Raw genomic sequence first — 18,996 nt, 5'->3', positions numbered from 1 at the left:
AATAACATTACAAATATTTACCATAAATTAATGCTACTGTGGCGAATGCATACTGTTTGCAACCAAAATGGAAAATGTTACTTATCCGTTATAACTTATATAATTAAGACACAAATATTAAAAGCCGGCGAGGTGTCCGAGCTGTTAGCGTGCATGACTGCGAAGGCAATGGTTGCGAGTCCGAATCCCACTCAGAGCATGAATGTTTCTCTCTGTGTTCTCTAGTCCCGCAGTGGACTGATCGTTAAGACACGGTTCCCAGCAGATCACCGAAGTTAAGCATCGCTGACTACGGTCAGTGTGCGGGTGGGTGACCACTTGGATCAGTCTGCGTAGGGACCTCGTAAAGTGCTAGACTTCGCGCGCAGGTCGTCGAGCTACCGAAGCGGGGGCGCCATCCACAGAGGATCCAAATTGTGATGGCAGGTCTTCGGATCATCCTCCGGGATGTTTCCCAGACCGACGCCAATAGCCCATTGTGCAGTTCCAGTGCGACGTAAATTAACAACAACAACAACTCTGTGTTCTCTATGTGAATGTGGCTCACCCTATAAACGGGTATCTGTGGCAGTGTGGCGTGGGTAATGCTGGTCGCCTCCGTGACTTAAGTGCTCAGGTTCCCACCGGGGAATGTTAAATGAACAGCACTTTCAGTCTGTTCAATACCTGAATTTAAAAAAAAAATCTTTAAAATTCTTTATTTTCCTTTCCTTTTTTTTTAAAGTTTTTTGTTAAACGTTTTTAAACTTCATAAGAATGATCTGTTAAAATTATTAATTTTAAGTAATAAATTCGCTTTAAGTTAATTCAATTTGAAGTCGTTAATTAGCCAAAAATATGTCACTGAGCATCTAAAACTTAATTTCTTTCTAGTTATAGTTGGGAGCCAGAAGTCTTCAGAGACGGAAAATTTCAAGAATACAAAGAGATGCTGAGTCAAGCGCCCATAGCTAGGTGTCGCAACAGATTTCCTGTACCTGTCATCTTGTGTGGTGAAAAGGTGAATAAATGTTTCACGCATTACCAAAGTTAAAATTTTTTATGGTTTTCCATTGCTGGAACAACGTAGTCTTGATGGGAACTGTTAATTCCATCGTGATCTTTTTGATTGTAACCAACATAAGTAACAATCACCCCAATGTAGGAATTCGGACTGATTTACGATGGTCCAACATAAAAATAGGAACTTGTTTTGATGGTTTGTTCATTTAGAATGAATCATCAGAAATTTTCTTCATAGTTTCATAGAAACAAAATGTTAGAACGATCTTGAACCACCATCGCCCCAATATTGGAATTCGGACTGATTTATGATGGCCCATCATAAAACGCAAATATTTTTGATTGTATATTCCGCACAACCAAAAAGAATTATACCATGGAAATGTATAGTTGGAACAATCGTGGACTATCACTTATCATTATGGACTATTGGTCAATGAGAATCAAACTTCTATTGATAGTTAACCATCATTGTATCAAAGTAGCATTTTCCATCATGGTTAAGGTGGAAGTTTGTTGGCATGTCTAACACCATTAACGCATAATGGAAAATATTGGATCATCATGAATCTCACTGAAATCAACATAAACCATCAAAATGTTTTGACTTTGGAAGGGTTAAACTAGATTTTATATTTGGAGTCTCGTTTTTAAGAGTTAAGACATATTGAGCTTACCAACCCATTGTATAATGCATAGTTGAAACTACCAAGCGGATTAATGAAAGCAAGGTTCCATATGGATTCCACATTCATGGTATTTAAACTAACATTTATTTCTACGAGTAATTTCCGCGCAGGATAGGATTGGGAGTTAGGGGCCCTTGTGAAAGAATGAAATGTCCTCAATTTTTTGGAAATATTAATAAAGCGTTAATTTCGCTTAGTACATAACTTGATTTGCAAAATTCATAAATTTTAAGCATTCTTTAGTGAGCTAAATATTTTATATTTAATTTTAAAGCGTTTTTTTGTCGACGTAGTTTATTTTAGAATTTATTGTAAAAAATTTCAGTTTGTTAGACCTTAATTTTATCGATAAAGTGTGTGACAGCGAATTTGTTTGGTTTTCAAAAATCTTTTATTTTTTCCTCAACCTTAGATTGCTGAAACAGTTTCAAACTTCGCTTAAACTAGTGTAACCCAAAAAATTTCTTACGCGTTTCGTTTTTCTCAATCAATATTTAGATTTCCTGAAACAAATATTTGTCATAAATTTTTGTAAATGTTTCTCATTTCCTTTTTTCTCTTCCTATTTGAAAAGTCGGTAGTTACCAAAACATAGGAAGAAAAGAAGGAACTACAAAATTTATTGCTTAAATTTTCTAAAGATTTTAATTTTAAACATTATGTTGGCTTTAAAGTTTTTAAAAATACATATTGGGGAAAAAGACCTACACTGTGCGCTCATCAATGAATTACGCAAAATTGGCTGTGAATGGCGTATTTTTTTACCCAAGCAGTTCAAGCTTTCAATTCTTAAATTAATGTTAGCAGGCTATATAAATTTTATAATATACAACTTAGTTTTTTTTATTATTGGGAGTTAAAATAAGTTTCCTCCATTTTCTATCAAAAATTAGCAGTTTATTGTGAAAAAACGGCAAATTTTTTTAATTCAAAGTATTCTCCATTACTGGACACTACTTTTCCTTATATTTCTGGGAGCATTCGAACACCACGTCGGAAGAACTTCATCTTTCGAGGATATCAGCGCATCGCCCCATTCCTTTGTTTCTTCAAATGATGTCAATTTCAGCTCAGGCAGACCATGCGCCATCTACCGGATTAGGTGATAATCTGTAGAGGCAAGGTCTGGGGTAGGACTTCCCATTGAAGAGTTTCCAAATAGCAAACTTTTCACACAAAATCTAGATTCAGTTTCTTAGCTTCAGTTCGTATGGAACCCTACTTCCTTGTTTTTGGATCGTTCCCAATGATTTTAAACAATGTGAAATTGCTTGGTGAGTCACTTGGAATGTAAGAACAAATTCTTTTCTTTTTTTTTGAGACGAATCTTCCAATAATTCTTCCAATTCCTTGTCTTCGTACAATTTTATCCTTCCAATGTGTTCTTTGTCTTCCACATCAAAACTCAGTTTCTAAACTTCTGAAACCACTCACAACAATTTCTATCTCTTAAAGCAGCAGGCTTCTCCAAGCAATCAATGCTCCTCAGCTGCAGATTTCTTAAAATTAAAGAAATTACTCAAAAGTTCCCATAAATGACGCTTATTTGTCGCAAAACTCGACATATTTGCACGAAAACAATTACGCAATGATAATACGAAATCACTAATCAAGGTTATGTTACCAGATGAACAAACTTACAATAAGACGTTTAACAACAATCAATTTACATAACCTTCTGGGAGTGCCATCTTGTGACGAACGACGGGAACTTATTTGTACACCGAATATTAAAATATAAAGCAAATTAATAATCGCCATTAAAGTGTTAAATAGAAATAATTGTGCCGCATTAGTATGTTTTTTGTTTCGTTCTTCATTGCGAAGTTGGAAGTATTTTTCCTCTTTCCGGTTTTAGCGTGGGCGGCTGATTTTAGGATCTCCTTGGTTTCGAACAGTTTATAGGTAGGGCTCCGATTGGAACAACGAAAGACTTTCTAATTCAGAATTTAATGCGCATTATCATGCCGCAATATTAAGTATGTTTTTGTTTTATAATTCATTACTGTAAATCTGTATCATTTAGGGTAGCAGTGTTTTCTTTCTTCCATTTTTAGGGAAGAAATTTCTAAAGCCCCGTGGTTCCAAGCATTTTGAAGGTGGAGCCGGTTTTTACAATAAAGTTTAACTCAGAATTTAATGCGCAATATTAAGTATATGCTTAATAATTTATTGAAGTTGAAATATCATTTTGCGCAGAAATATCTTCAGTTTTTTTTCTTCCATTTTTTGAGGGGAAGATGTTCTAAGCCCCATAAGTGTAAAACATTTCGTAGGTGAGGCCTGGGTTTGTACAAGTCTCAATTTAACTCATAATTTTATGTAAAATATGCGGCAATTGTAAGCACGTTTTCTTGTTTCATAATTCTTCCTCTCAAAGATGAAAGTATCAATTCGCGTAGAAGCATTTCTACTTATTTTTAGAAGGGAGGGGAGCTGATCTGTAAGGTACTTCTTGGTTTCAACATTTTATAGGTGAGGCCCTAGCTTTTACACAAAAGTTTGTAAACTCCATTTTATGCACATGCATTAGGCTGAAGATACAGTTCCCTATAGTTATTTAAATTGTGTTTATGACGCACTTACGTTCAGACATATCTATTAATCAAATAAAATTCTAAATAAATATTTTATTCATAATGCTAATAATAAAACAAATTACGACAAAGTGTATTTTAAAACTATGTTTTCTTAAATGCTTTTTTTGTTCAAAAAACATGCCAACAGAGGGCTCCACTCATAAAGAGGGCACTTTAAGACACCTTTTTGGCTGAGAGCTATTACTTTCACGTTTATGGCCACTTCGATCCTGGCCGCGATCCGGAGTTTTTGGAGCATTCTCAAAATGTCTTAATATTAGTTTTACGGTTAACGGTTGATTAAAAAAAAATTTTTTTTTTTAGATTGATTAAAGTCATAATCTTTATGCGACTTTATTAGATTTTTCAGTAATATTTTAAATAATTTTTATCAGAAAAATGAACTAAAATTTAAACGCTAAGCTCTTAAAGAATAATAAAATGAAATTCACGAATTTTACTAAAGGAATATTCAATCTGAATAAAGATTGACCGTTCTACTTGAAATGTCCCAATCAAATTCTGTTTCTTAAATTTTTATTTTGATGCAAGTGACGAAATATTCTCGGTGCGTCATCTGGAAATATTTCCTATTAAAATGAAAAACTTGTGTTTAAAACATTTGACTTCTTCACAAAAGCGTTTATTTATAACAAAGAGGTGGAAAACTTCCCAATCTTATCTTAAAATTAAAACAGTTTAAAATTTTCAATCTATTTTCAAACGACATTGTCAGAACAAATTGAAGCGAATTCGAAAAGTTTCGTGACGCTTCCGTGTTTTTTTGGTTTTCTCATTTTATTTTTTCATAGTTTCTAGGGCTTCTTAATTTTGTATATTGTATTAAGTATTTAATAACTTCGATATTATTATAGCCGTCTAATATTTCTTCTAGACTTTAGAAACCTTTCTATGGCATATTACCAAATTCGGTTTACTACCGTACTTTTTGTCCAAACATGACTAAGATAAAAGTATATTAAAATTTTTCATGCTTAGATCATGCAACCTAATTACTTGAACTTCTTAATATATCTTTAATTTTCCAACAATGTAAATGTGGCTCTTTAAATTAATCATTGGTTATAGAAAGAAATTTTGATTTTTTCCCCAATCTCTATATATTTATTTTAGGAAGTTCTAAAATTTCCATCTGAAAAAAAGTTTTCTTTTTAATCTAGCTGTATTAGCGAGGAAACAATTTATATATTTTAATAAATTCGATTACTTAGTTATTTCAGTCCTTAATATTTTCTAGTATATTTGTCGATCTGGAACTCTAGCTGTTCGTAAAAGTGCTGCTTATGAAGCCCTCACACAAACAAGGGAGCCAGAAAGTAAGTTCGAAATTAAATATTTGCTTTAAGCTTACCTTTTCTGTTAGTGGTTCACAGTGAGTGACGAAGTCAACGTTTCAGCTTACTGCGTCCTCTGCGAAAGAGGTCACAGTTAGATAGTTGAAAATATGCATCCTGAGCTTGCGCACTGATCGCAATACGCTTAGACGTTGATATCGTTGACTATGAGAACCCACCATATTTACAAATTCTATTCAATTGTTTCTTCTGACCCTTGTAGGTAAAGAAGTTCCCGAAGGTGCTTTATCACAATTTTGGGATGGCGTCAAGTATGTACTTTAATAATTTAACATTCCTATAAAAACCTCTAAAATCTGGTTTAAAAGGTTTATTTTTGAGGTTTCAGTTAAAAAATTCATTTCGGGACTTAAGTATCCCAGTGGTTGGAGAGTCAAACTCCAGTCAGGAGGATCAGTTGTTCGATCATTGACTCCACTGAGACCAGAGTATATGCTGGAGCTCGTAAAATCCGTGGAATTGAAAATCCTGTCACTGAGCTGTACGATGGTTACAGGATATAAGGAAAAAAATTTCCTTTCCCTTCAGAGGTATGTCTAAATTAAAGTGGCCATACGAAAAAGTGGTGCTGCCATCTATCCGTGGGGTTCTGAGCTAAGACTTACTTTCACCCTTGCGGTGCTCTATTATTAAACGAAAGACGGACCTTCCAGACTAAATTTTCAAAAGGCCAATGGCCGATGAGCTTGGCTTGTTCAAATGTCAAAAAGCAATAACAAAGCTCATTGCTTTTTACCAAGTTATAAACTTATTAAATAAAAGTTTAGTTTTAAAAAATTCTATATCACAAATGGAAAATTATTTTAAAGGATATCATTTATAAAAATTACTGCTCTTTTTAACTGCGTTTTTAACTGTTTTTAACTGAGTTTTTCATTAAATATCGGCTCTTAAGGCCTGGTTTCTTAGGACAGGACGCCGTCAGCTGGAAATCAGCGCTAACCTCTGATTGGTCCATTTGTGAGTTTGATAGTATACGTCATCGAACGCTCATCTTGAACTACAATTGCCGTCCAACTCACCTGCAGTTGGATTACAACGTGACGCTAACCACAGGAGCAATGGCGGACAACATCCAACAGCACATTGAAATCAGCCAAGATTTTGATTTTGACATTAAACATAGCTTCTTCATTAAACATAGCACTCTTCATTTAGCCCAGCTATAATGTGTTTTTTCTTGGACAAAGTCATTATTTGTTCTCTAATACACTGGTCGACAATAATAAATCAGTACAAATTCGAAATAAATATTTGTTTACGTTATTAATGCATGCGTAATGAGAGAGAATGTCTGCGTTGGACCGACTACTCACGCTGAGCTAACAAAGAAGTATTTTTTTGGCGTTAGCTCTACGTCAACTTTCTGCTGACGCCCGGATAAGGCACTAGTTCTTAGAAACCAGGCCTTGAGCTAACAAACCAGTATTTTGTTGGCGTCAGCGCGACGTTGACGTCCCGCTGACGCCCAGATAAGGAGCTTGTCCTAAGAAACCAGACCTTAAGAACTAACTTCAAATTTGGTAATTACTGAACTTCAAAAAAGAATTCTTTTTTTTTTTAAAGATTTATTAGTGCATTACAAATTTTTCAAATTATTTAGTTTGCACAAAGTTACCATAGCAACAATATTTACAGTATTAGCAAAGAAAATGTTTCCTTTATAGTGAAGCCTATTTAAGTTTATTACGCTAAGCAGTCATTCTATAATTGAGAATATTCATTCATGAATTTATTAGCTCTATAGATAATTGGAATGTGAAATTGAATGCTTGCCATTTAATAACATTTTAGAGTTATTTAATAAGTTGTAGTCCTTTTACGATTTTAAAATTGTCAGTGTTTTGTAAAGATGGTTTGCGCTGCAACTATAAAACCTTAATCAATTGTGATATGTTCTTTAGGCTTTGGTGATAAAAATAGAAAATTTCAAACTGTTTAAGTTTGAGAGATTTTTAAAGTTCTACAAAATGCCATTTTATTACTGATTTTTTTCTTTAAATTTTAGGACTGTGGCTAAGCGAAGCAAAGCATCCATTGTAAACTTTTACAATGCTTTGGATATGTTATTGTAAGTATTTAAATTATAATCCTCTTTTCGTTTCCCCAACCAACTACACTTCAGTTTCCACCAATACTTAATGTATGAATTAAAAACAGTATATTAAAGCCAGATACTGTAACTTTCTTTAACCCAGAGGTCGCCAAAGTGGTCTATATAGACCCCCAGGGGTCTATTTAACAAAAGCGGGGGTCGATCTGAGACAAGGGGGTGAATGGGGGTCGATCCGAATCGGAAGGGTCGATTGTGGGTCGAAAAAAAAAAAGTTCTCAATACGCAAATCACACATACCTAATTAAGTATGTAAAATTTGTGAATTTTTTTTATAATTGACTCAATATCAGTTTCTTTATAAAACATAAATTAATAAACGTATATTTATTGGGGTGAAACAAGTATTTACGTACCACCGCGCAGTGGCACGAACTCAGCGCAGTTTATAAGTCATATGCATATGTGCGCTTGTCCAAATGTCACGTGTGACGAGCATTGACGTTACAAATGCAAATATCATACGCAGTTTCAGCTATCTTTGCAAACTGTGTTGAATATTTGCAGTGTCATTATTAAAACTTTTATAGTTTTGGATAATTAGTTATTGTTTCGATAAAACCATTCGTTTGGTTTAGATATCAATTTTAATTATCAATGCACAAAAAAGAAGGTAAGCATTAATGATATGGATTAGTACAGCCCGCGACAAAACTATAGCACACTTTGTATTTTTTTTACGAAAATTACAAAATTGACCAATTTTGACGAAAATTAAAATTGACCAATTTTGAACCCAATATAGCGAACCTTGCAAAAAAAAAACAGGCACACCCATCTCATTGATCAAGAAGCAGTAAATCTTTAGTTACTTTACTTATTATATCTACTTATGCATAATTACTTATTATTTAATAATAAGGTAGTATTTAAATTTCAATATTAATATATTTTTCATAAAACTATTGTTACACAATGTACTATTACTTTAATAAATGTTTAAAATCATAAAATAAATGTACAAACACAGTATCTAATAGAGTTTTATTTTAATTAACAGAAAATTACTTTTGTGGGGGTCGATGTAGATTTCGAAAAATTATCTAGGGGTCGATGATCAAAAAAGTTTGGCGATCCCTGCTTTAACCTGTTCGCTTGATAGAAATTTAGCAGCAGCCATGGATCAATTGATATTTTGTCACCGCTAATTAACTATTAACAAACCGTATCTAGCGAATGTTTTGCATTTAATCTTTAATTCCATAATTTTGTAATTTTAACTCTCTTCTGAAGGCAAGTTGACTTATCAACGCAGATGACTTTTTAAAAATCAGAACTTAAAATTACACTGGTTGTAAATCAAACACCTATTTCCACTGGAAAATTTTTTTTAAATGTATTTTTCTTCGGTCGGTTGACGATTGTTCCAGTGGGTCGGTTGACGATTGTTTCAAATAAATTTAGTTTCGAGTTTTGTGATCAATAGTTCATATAAATAAAATTTTGCAACTATAATGCATCAATGCCAGGTCCATGATTGTTTCTTTTCCGTCATTTTCAGCAGTCACAAGTACTAGTCTAACCCCTTTACTTGTCGATCTACCCTAATGTGACTCATGTTTTTAGAGCAGCAGCCAAAATTCATCTTTCATAAATTGCAATTTCCATTATTTATATTGAAAGTAGCATTAATTTCTTTTCTGGCTCAATACAAACAAATTATTTTAATAAAATAGTTGAATTTATAGTATGTTACTAAAATATTTTGATACGAGTGAGCAATCTATTTATAAATTGAGCGCGAAAGTTCACTTGTTCATATTTGCCGCGATACGCCATGAAAATTTCGCTACGTTATTTTTGCGAAAATCAATTCAAAATTTTGGTAAATAATCTTGAGGATAAAATATCAAAATTTTTAAATTTTTTGAAAAGTTTACTGTTTTTAGACTGTTTATGCATTTAATTCAATCTATCAGTGGAGTTTGGAATTTTGATATCACCGAATAAATCGTCGAAATGTAACAATAAAGAGGACTTTAAACAGTATTCTCTTATTTTATTAACATAACAGTTGGGCTGAAAAGTTCGCAAGCTAACATAGAAAAAAAAATTTTTTTTGATAAGATTTTATTTTATTATTCAATATAGTTGCCTTCAAGGGCGATACAACGGTTATAGCGGTCATATAATTTTTCGATACCATTTTTATAGTATGATTTGTCTTTCGCCTCAAAATAGGCCTCAGTTTCGGCGATTACTTCTTCATTGGCGCTAAATTTCTTTCCAGCGAGCATTCTCTTAAGGTATGAGAACAGGAAAAAGTCGCTGGGTGCCAGATCTGGAGAATATGGTGGATGCGTAAGCAATTCGAAGCCAATTCATATAATTTTGCCATCGTTTTCATTCACTTGTGACACGGTGCATTGTCTTGATGAAACAGCTTTTTCTTCTTCAAATGAGGCTGTTTTTCTGCGATTTCGTCCTTCAAACGCGCCAATGACGTTATGTAATAGTCGCTATTGATGGTTTTTCCCTTTTCAAGATAGTCAATGAATATTATACCATGCGCATCCCAAAATACTGATGCCATAACTTTGCCAGCTGATTGTTGCGTCTTTCCACGCTTTGGAGTTGATTCATCTCGTGCAGTCCACTCGGCTGACTATCGATTGGACTCTGGTGTGAAATGATGGAGCCATGTTTCATACATTGTCACATATCGACGCATAAATTCGGGTTTATTACGATTAAACAGTTTCAAACACAGCTCAGAATCATGAATTCGTTGTTGTTTTTGGTCGATTGTGAGCCCGCGTGGCACCCACTTTGCATGGAGCTTTCGCATACCCAAATATTCATTCACGATATGTCCTACACGTTGATTTGATAACTTTAGAGTCTCAGATATCCATATCAACTTCACTTTACGGTTATCTAAAATTATTTTGTGGACTTTTTTGATGTTTTCGTGGGTAACAGCCTCTTTGGGGCGTCCACTGCGAGCATCGTCGTCGGTGCTCATTTCGCCTCGTTTAAACTTAGCAAACCACTTCTCAACTGTTGATTTTCCTGGTGCAGAGTCCGAATAATGTGTATCAAGCCAAGTCTTGGCTTCAGCAGTATTTTTTTTCGCTAAAAGGCAATGCTTTATTAACACGCGAAATTCCTTTTTATCCATTGTTTTTAAACTAACAGTAGTTGCTTCACTAAAAATACTATATCTCACAAACTAATAGTCCGACAGCTGTCAAATTTAAACACGTGTCTTTCGAAAATTAGAACTAACTAAACATCCTATGGATTTAAAAATAGTAGCACCCTCTATGTGTCAGCCTACGAACTTTTCAGCCCACCTGTTATACACTAAAAATTTTACTTAAACGTTTATGAAAAATAATGATTAATAAGAAAACTAATTTTGTTGTAAAATGTGCTAATTAAGTTACTATAAAATCATATAGCTAAAGTATTAACCTTACTCCTGACTGAGGTTCTCTCTATTATGAGTAGATGGCAGTGCAATAAGAGGCATTTATAACTTCCACTTGGTGGCATGAATGTATTAATTTACACTTAACTAATCTAAGCTGCTATGACGTCATACGAGGACTGTAAGACTTACGGTTGGATTTATTTTTTAGGATACTGTGTGAATAATAGATTTTATCTTTTCAGAAATGTTGAAATGGATGACATTAAAGAGTTAGATGTTAGAGTTCTGGAGCTCCTGAGTATTGAATTCATTTGTGATTTGATGGTGGAAAACAGGAAAATTCATACTGGATTAAGGTAACATAAGGCATACAAAAAATGTTTTGCTTAAGGCATGCAAAAATTGTACAATGCACACTAAATTGTTCTGGACTGTCCTCACTATACGCTAAAAAATTCAGGAAAGTTTCGTAGTAAATATTACTGTTAAATGTCAGTTTTTTTTAAAGACCCTTATGAAATGATTCTTTTTGTGAATAATAAGCAATTTTCATAACTTCTGTGAGTTTGCTATAGTTACTCGTGATTGTTAGAACAAGTTTAGTCAATTTAAAGCCAGCGCCATCTATGCTTATTCTTAGAATGGCTCAAAACGTCAATATGGAGAAAAACGTTAACGGTCTAATTTTCTGACATTTAAAAACTTATTCCAATGCTACATTATCTGGGTTCATAAAAATTTGCAAAAGCTAAGAATAAGGCCGTGGTTTTGATAATTTTCCTCCAGGTGGGAAAATGTCGCCAAATTGGCTATTTTTTAAAAAAGTTAAGCTTTTAAAATATTTAAGTCATTTGTCCGTTCTAAAGCCCAGATGATTCTTCACACCAAGAGGATACATTTAAAATCATCGCCTTCTTTTAAGTGCTGTAAAACTGGATTTTTAATTTTCCTTGGTGGCAGAGCTTCGAAAAACCTTGTTTTTTCTTACGAATTAACATCTGCGGCAGAAACTTTATTTGAAGACGAAATAAACTAATATATAGCTATATAACAATTCCACATACAACTTAGGATATGGAAAATCTGGCTGGTTAAAGGTTAATGTGAACTATGTTTTAAACATTCAAACATTTTTAAACATCTATTCTACATTTGATGTAAATTAAGAGGACAAAATAGTCCAGATCATTTTCAGTAGAGCTAATGTAGCTTTTCTCATGTTGCTAAGACAAGATTTCCAGTGAAATTTGTCAGATTTTAAAATTGTTCACCTTTTATGAAGGGGTATTCAGTTTGATAGTTTTGAATTAAGGGTGTTTGCTTGTTAGGGAGAACCATGGACTATTTTGTCGTAAAACTATCTGGGCGTTAGAACAGTCAAATATCTCAATTTATTAAAATTCGAAAATTTGGTTTTTTTTTCCTCCCAATTTGAGTCCAATTAAAATCATAATAATCAATGGATAATTCTCACTTTGTTGCGAATTTTTATGAGCACAGACTTATACAACGTTAAAATAACTTCACATAATGTAGTAGCTCGCAAACGTTTTATTTTCCAAGACTATGTTTTTTTTTTTAATCTTGACATTTGGAGCAATTTCCATTATCAACATAAGGTGCTGACTTACAAAACTAAAGTCATAAGCTGCTATAAACTAGCAATTTCTAAAAATAAAATGTTATTAACGTTATCTCGTGGAATGGCAGAGCTAATACGAATTTCCGCCTGACCTACAGAGGGCGCTGTAATCATGCCTAATTATGATTGTTTCATTGTGGCAGGCAACTGATTGGAATGAAAGGCTTATGGGGAAGCCTTAAAATCACTTTTTTTTTGTTTATAAAATTAGTAAATTTTTTAAAATATTAAATATGGCCTGTTTATTCATTGCACAATTCTACACTGGACCGTTTTGCAATACGAGACTTCGAAAACCTGCCTTGATGAGCTTTCCAGAGTTTGATTTTTGGGGCTGACCGATCATGCTTAGTACTACCCTGATCTTTTATGAAAAATATTAAATATAGAGCCGGTGGCTCAAGGAATAGAGCTTTCGTTTTCCTATGAACTAGACCGGGGACCACTCAGCTTCAGCACCAGACTCTCACTGACCGCAATGCTGACGTAAAAATATTCTCAGTGGTAGATGGATTATGGGTTAATTCCCTTACAGTCAGGTTAACCTTGGGCGGTTTTCGTGGTTTTCTTTAACTCAAATGCATGTTCGTTCCATCGAAAAGTCCTCGACGAAGGCAAATTTATCCCAATACTTAATTCGGCAGTTTCCTTGTGTTTTGGATTGCACTCAAAATTACAAGGTATGAAGTTGAACGTTAGTAGACTAAAACCCGAATTTGGGTCGGCTGTTCAACGATGGTTATAAAATAAAATATTGAATGTAATGACAGCCTGATTGCCAGTAGTTTTTACCGTAAATTTTCAGGATTTTTTTTTAATAAAGTTTAATATTAAATACTCTGTATTTGTAACGTTTCTCCTGTTTCAATTTCGGTGTATTTTTTCGATAGCTGGAAACTTGTAAAATAGGTTTTGCTTAATGTTTTCTTTCTCTTAACCATAGTTTTTACCTAATTTTTCTTTCCCACAGTGATGCTGCTATTTGTAGGGAAATTTTACCCATTCGCTGCGAAGAACAAATAACTTTAGCGGGAAACGTAACGCTACGGAAAGTGTAATTTGTACTTATTTGCGGTTGGGTGTGTGATTATTTAATTTAGTAGTTTCTTAAAATATGAAAATTTGTTTTACATTAAAATTTCATTTTTTTTGCAGTGTTGGTTCATCTGAAAAAATAAACCTGAGAAAATATGGAAAATTTAAAATACTGAAAATTCCCTATCCAGGTAATTTTGGAACAAATTGTAGCTATTTATTCTGTAGTCACCTACTCTTAATATATATTCAGAATCCTTGACTAAAATGAACTTTAAAAAATTATACACATTGGGGAACCTTAACTGATATTTTAAAGGAGAAAAACGTCTGCCAATCTGCCAGATGATTAATGAAGAAAGCAGGATAATTAATATCAGTCTAATTGCAGAGGGAAACGTCGAGTGTCTAATAATCTTCTTTAAATTCCAGTTTTTCCGGCAATCTAGCAAGTTTTTATATTTTCATATCCTTAAGTCATAGTTTTTGCTTATTTCTAGGCTTGATTGGCGTTGTCCCATGTAAATTTGAGAAGGATTCTAAATATATTAAGGACACAGTTTACGGAACACCGTGCATAAATTCCATACGCAATACTTTATAACTCAATCATGAATTTAATGTCATATAATATCTGTATGCAAAATACTTATTTGTATTTTCCGACCAAGAAAGTAAAAGTGCTTCAAAATATTTTAACAGAAGTTTTACGTCATTTGAATAATTCCAAAAAATTATCAAATTTGAAGGAAACTTTAAAATACATTTAATGCACAATTCTAAATTTGAGCTTAAAATAGTAGCATTCACGTGATTTGAAATTAATGAACTATAGTAGCGGCTGTGTATATCGTACTTAATAACTTCCGAGCAGTACGACGATCGAAACTGCCTTTTGTGGCATTTTTACAGCGCACAAAATAAAAAAACAGGAATAAACTGATATTCTTAAGCTCTGTTATTCCAGTAAATGTAAGTGGTATTTCAATATAAAAAATAACACATTCTGTCGGCGAATGCATGCAACTCTTTTGGTCTTTTGATCCTTAAAATATGATGAGGAATAGATGCTGTCCAGAAAAATAAGATTTGAATATCTAGATCAAAAGCTATCTAGCTTTTTCCGAATTTCATTTTGCTCACTAACTATATATAAATGTCAAAGAAAATTTTTGTTTATACAATTATTCTTGAAAGACTAACAGTTTTCGAAGTCTGCAAGTCCTTAATGTCTCAAAAGGTGTTGATATTGAAACTAAATGTCTAAATCTTAAAATTTTTAGTAGTAGCTTGTTTGCTGAAGTAAACATTTTGACTTCCTATGTTTTATTTTCAGGTTGTGGGTTTTTCGCTCGGTACAGTGAAGCTGGACGAAATGGCAAAAATCTTGTATATGACTGGGATATGGTATGCTTAATATTCTGTAATTTACTTTAATTTTAAAAATAATATAAGGCCAATATAAGGCCAAAACGTTCATTAAAATTGGGTGTTTTTGATGGTCATTTTGAGCCTACAGCTAACTCTACTAAGTAATTGAATATACTAATTCATTTCAAATACTTCAGTTTCTTCTTGGAAATCTCAAATGACACGATATGATTAGTATAATATTGTATTGGCGTATAACTTTACCATTTTTTTTCGAACTTATATATAGGCTTTGCACATAAAACAATTCTTCAAAAGTGAGGCCAAAACTTTAAATTTAGTTAGTACTTCATGAGTGACTTTTACTTTAAAATTTTGAAACTTTGCAGGTAAGTTTGCAGGTAAACTAGTAAGTTCAATATAAGCATGAAACTCAGAGGTACTGTCAACATACTTTGGCAGTATCAGAGAATTATCGAAGATTATTTTTAATTACCTCAGACCGGCTCTGTGTAGGATCTGTAAAAATATAAAAAGCATGCAAGCAAATAACTTTTGTGTGCTCATTGTTGATGCGGTTCAAATTTTTTGATACTAATTTTCTTGTTTATTTAAAAAATGTGGCACCTCACCCACGTAAGTTTTTTCATCAGTATACAATTTGTGATAGATGGCCTTGCATCAGAAAGGTGGAGTTCGAATCCCGGACAAGGCATGAATGTTTCTTTGTCTGTGCTTTCTGTCCATACTGTGGGAGCAACATTGGCCCACCTAATATGGTGCCCCAGAAAGAGCTGCCAACAAATCTGCCCTAACTGAAGAGGCAATCGGGTGGGCATTCGAAAAGAAATTTATAAGAATTACAAACAATTCTAAGACTTTCCTCATTACAAAAATTAGATGCTAGACGAAAATAGATTTGGTAGCAAATATTTCTGTTTCTATATTGTTTAAAACCATTTAAAATTTCCCTTGGTTTTGTGTTATCCAAAATTTACCTACTCTTTATTTCAAATATGGGGTGCTTGGGTGCAACTGGCATCTTATATGGGGTGCTTGGGAGTAGCCGACTTTGTATAAATATACGCATTATATTATCTGTTAATTTCTATTTCAGCCAGAAGTCGATGCATCCCTTGGAATGGCAGCCGATGAAGAAGAGAACTTTAAGCTCATAGAAGATGTTAATTGGCAACTTTACGTGGTAAATTTAAGCTTTTAAAATGCATAAACAGCAATCCTATGTTTCTTAAAAAAAACCTAAAGATAATTTATATTCATGTTGTGCAAATGCATTTCTACTCTTTGATATCGTTCTTAGATGCAATCTAACGCCTTGTTTTATTTTGTAACCAACATAACTTATAACTGTTTAGTTTTGAGCTGTGTGTGTGTTACGACGATTTGTTGAAATTCATACTTCGTTATGTTGCTGAGAGAATAAACATTTCGAACTTTTCTTTTCTGGTGTTTTAGGTAGTGAACAGGCAGATTTTTACTTTAAAGAAATGGTACGAATTTATTACAACATCCAAATATAGCAACTTTCTTTTAGAAAATTAAATTTCCTTCGAAAAAATCTATGTAAAACTAATTCTTTGCTGGATCTTCGGATTCACAAAGACCTAAAAAATTGTAGTAGGATAAGCCATTCTTCAATATCCTAATAATCTAAGCGGGATGCAGTTGCCTTTCATTTATCTACGAGCCATGATTGTCTCTGCTAATCGACATCGTATGGATGGGTGATCGTGTAAAGCTAAGGGTGGTGGCGCTAGTGGTAAAATTGCTCTTTCAAGACTTCCGGGTTACTGCTTCCGATATATTTTTACGACGCAGATTGAAAAAACGCGCCATCATATTATTGTATCATATCTTTTGCAGTATTTCACATGTACCGAGTTCTTCCTTTGAGCCTTTAAACTTCAACATTATCATATTAATATTATAATCATTTCAATATTTTCTAATTAGGCTAACTTAAAAAGATATTTTTATCGACATTTTGTTCAAATGTAGCCAAATAAGGGATAAAATACAAAACATGGCAAACCTTAAGAATTATTCACAATGAGATATTAACTTTCCAAAATTTTTTTTGGCCTTGCGATCTCTTAGAATCAATACATTTCTGAAAGCTCTTATGAATGGTACAATTATGTTTAGATTTGAACCCAAATTACNATGTAAAACTAATTCTTTGCTGGATCTTCGGATTCACAAAGACCTAAAAAATTGTAGTAGGATAAGCCATTCTTCAATATCCTACAAATCTAAGCGGGATGCAGTTGCCTTTCATTTATCTACGAGCCTAATCGACATCGTATAGGCCTTTCTGCCATGCCTTTTAATCCACTTTGAAGAAACTGGAGAAGAAATTGGCAGGGACCACTTGCTTCGATGTGGGGCTGTTAGTGGACACACTAATAAGTTCTCAAGGTTTTGGGAAGCCAAAGAACTTTAAAATCAATGACAGTTTTGTCATCTCTTGTACATATTGAGACTTTTTACTTTTATCTTTTTTAAATATTTGTTCTTTTTGCCCTGTCATTGGGAATAAGAAATCTACTGAAATCATTTGACACTTTATCTTTCATTAAATTTTTAGAACTGGGACCTTTTAGAGTTGACAAAAAACTACATGAAATTGTTGCTGAGTTATGCTACAGATAATCGTAAGGAAGCCTTATGTTTTTTTGCTAGTATTTCATTTTATGTGTATTTATATATTTATATCTATGTAACTGAAAATGTTTAAGCAAGCATTTAGTTTAATAACTGCACCAGCTTTTTTTAAAGATGCTTTACAGAAAAGCTTAATATAGTTGATCCTAAAAACTTTAATTTTGGTAAAGATTTTTGGTGAAAAGAAATGTTTCTAAGTTAAGATCATTTTTTAAGCTTGTATATTTGTTTTTAAAAAGCTGTCTGTATATGTATTTCATAACATCTAAATTACTTTTGCTTTTGAAAAAGTTTTTAAAAATAAAGGAAGAAAACTGAGTTAAAAGAAATTAAATCGTAGATTATAGATAAAATTTTAAACAGAAAACTGGTTTTGTAAGCAAAATCTTCTGTTTTAGTATTCTTGTTGTTTTTTGTAAGGTTCGTACTGTAAAATTCTTTTGGACAATCGTTAGGCAAAACATTGGTACGTGAAATTGCGATATTTCTATTAAATCAGTTTTAGAATGCATGAGAACGTCAGACGATTCTTTTATAAAAACATTTTCAAATTTAAAACTTAATTGAGCAGTCAAAGTTGAAAACAGTGAAAGTTTAACCTAATCGCAGAAGTACTACAATTACTAATACAGATTAGCATTTACTAAAACAGATTCAATTTTTTTTAAATTCTGCTTGTTCTAAAGTTTACAAGGCAATTCTAAAAAAAAAAATCGGTAAAGATGAAAATGAAGAGTTTGATGTATTTCACATTAAACCCAAGCATTCATTCTCTAATTACCGAATTAGTTACTAAGTTCTTTAACAGATAGAGCTATTAACTAGCTAAGTTACATAAAATTTTCTACTGTGTCAGGCCATTTTAACTGAAATAATTGCTGATGAGCTTTTGTTCTCAGATTTCACCACGTCTTTGTAAATCTTTATTGTTTTGAAAACATTGCCTAACGGTTTATTCAGTCAGATGTGCCATCTGGTGGCAATTTTTTAGGGGGGGGGGTAAGAATAACTGGGTTAATGAATTCATTTTGGGGGTGGGGCTGATCAACTTCTTAAACATGACGAAACCGGTACGTTTATTTTTAGTTTTTATTTCATATTATAGGTCATTTTTGAGATACCTAGTTA

General features: G+C 33.0%; 1 protein-coding gene across 1 annotated transcript in view; it reads left to right on the top strand.

Moving 5' to 3' along the window:
• Positions 1 to 18,996, top strand: part of LOC107443501 (phosphatidylinositol-3,5-bisphosphate 3-phosphatase MTMR14) — a 33,317-nt gene that overhangs the window by 11,043 nt on the left and 3,278 nt on the right. The window contains exons 4-12 of the mRNA XM_043042980.2: positions 874 to 1,000; positions 5,529 to 5,607; positions 5,849 to 5,897; positions 7,655 to 7,717; positions 11,378 to 11,491; positions 13,933 to 14,003; positions 15,149 to 15,219; positions 16,301 to 16,387; positions 17,792 to 17,858. Of these exons, the coding sequence (XP_042898914.1) occupies positions 874 to 1,000; positions 5,529 to 5,607; positions 5,849 to 5,897; positions 7,655 to 7,717; positions 11,378 to 11,491; positions 13,933 to 14,003; positions 15,149 to 15,219; positions 16,301 to 16,387; positions 17,792 to 17,858 (728 nt within the window). The remainder of the gene's footprint in view (positions 1 to 873; positions 1,001 to 5,528; positions 5,608 to 5,848; positions 5,898 to 7,654; positions 7,718 to 11,377; positions 11,492 to 13,932; positions 14,004 to 15,148; positions 15,220 to 16,300; positions 16,388 to 17,791; positions 17,859 to 18,996) is intronic.

This window comes from Parasteatoda tepidariorum, chromosome 8, assembly GCF_043381705.1.
Source record: "Parasteatoda tepidariorum isolate YZ-2023 chromosome 8, CAS_Ptep_4.0, whole genome shotgun sequence".
Taxonomy (NCBI): domain Eukaryota; kingdom Metazoa; phylum Arthropoda; class Arachnida; order Araneae; family Theridiidae; genus Parasteatoda; species Parasteatoda tepidariorum.
This window is presented reverse-complemented; position numbering and strand designations above follow the sequence as displayed.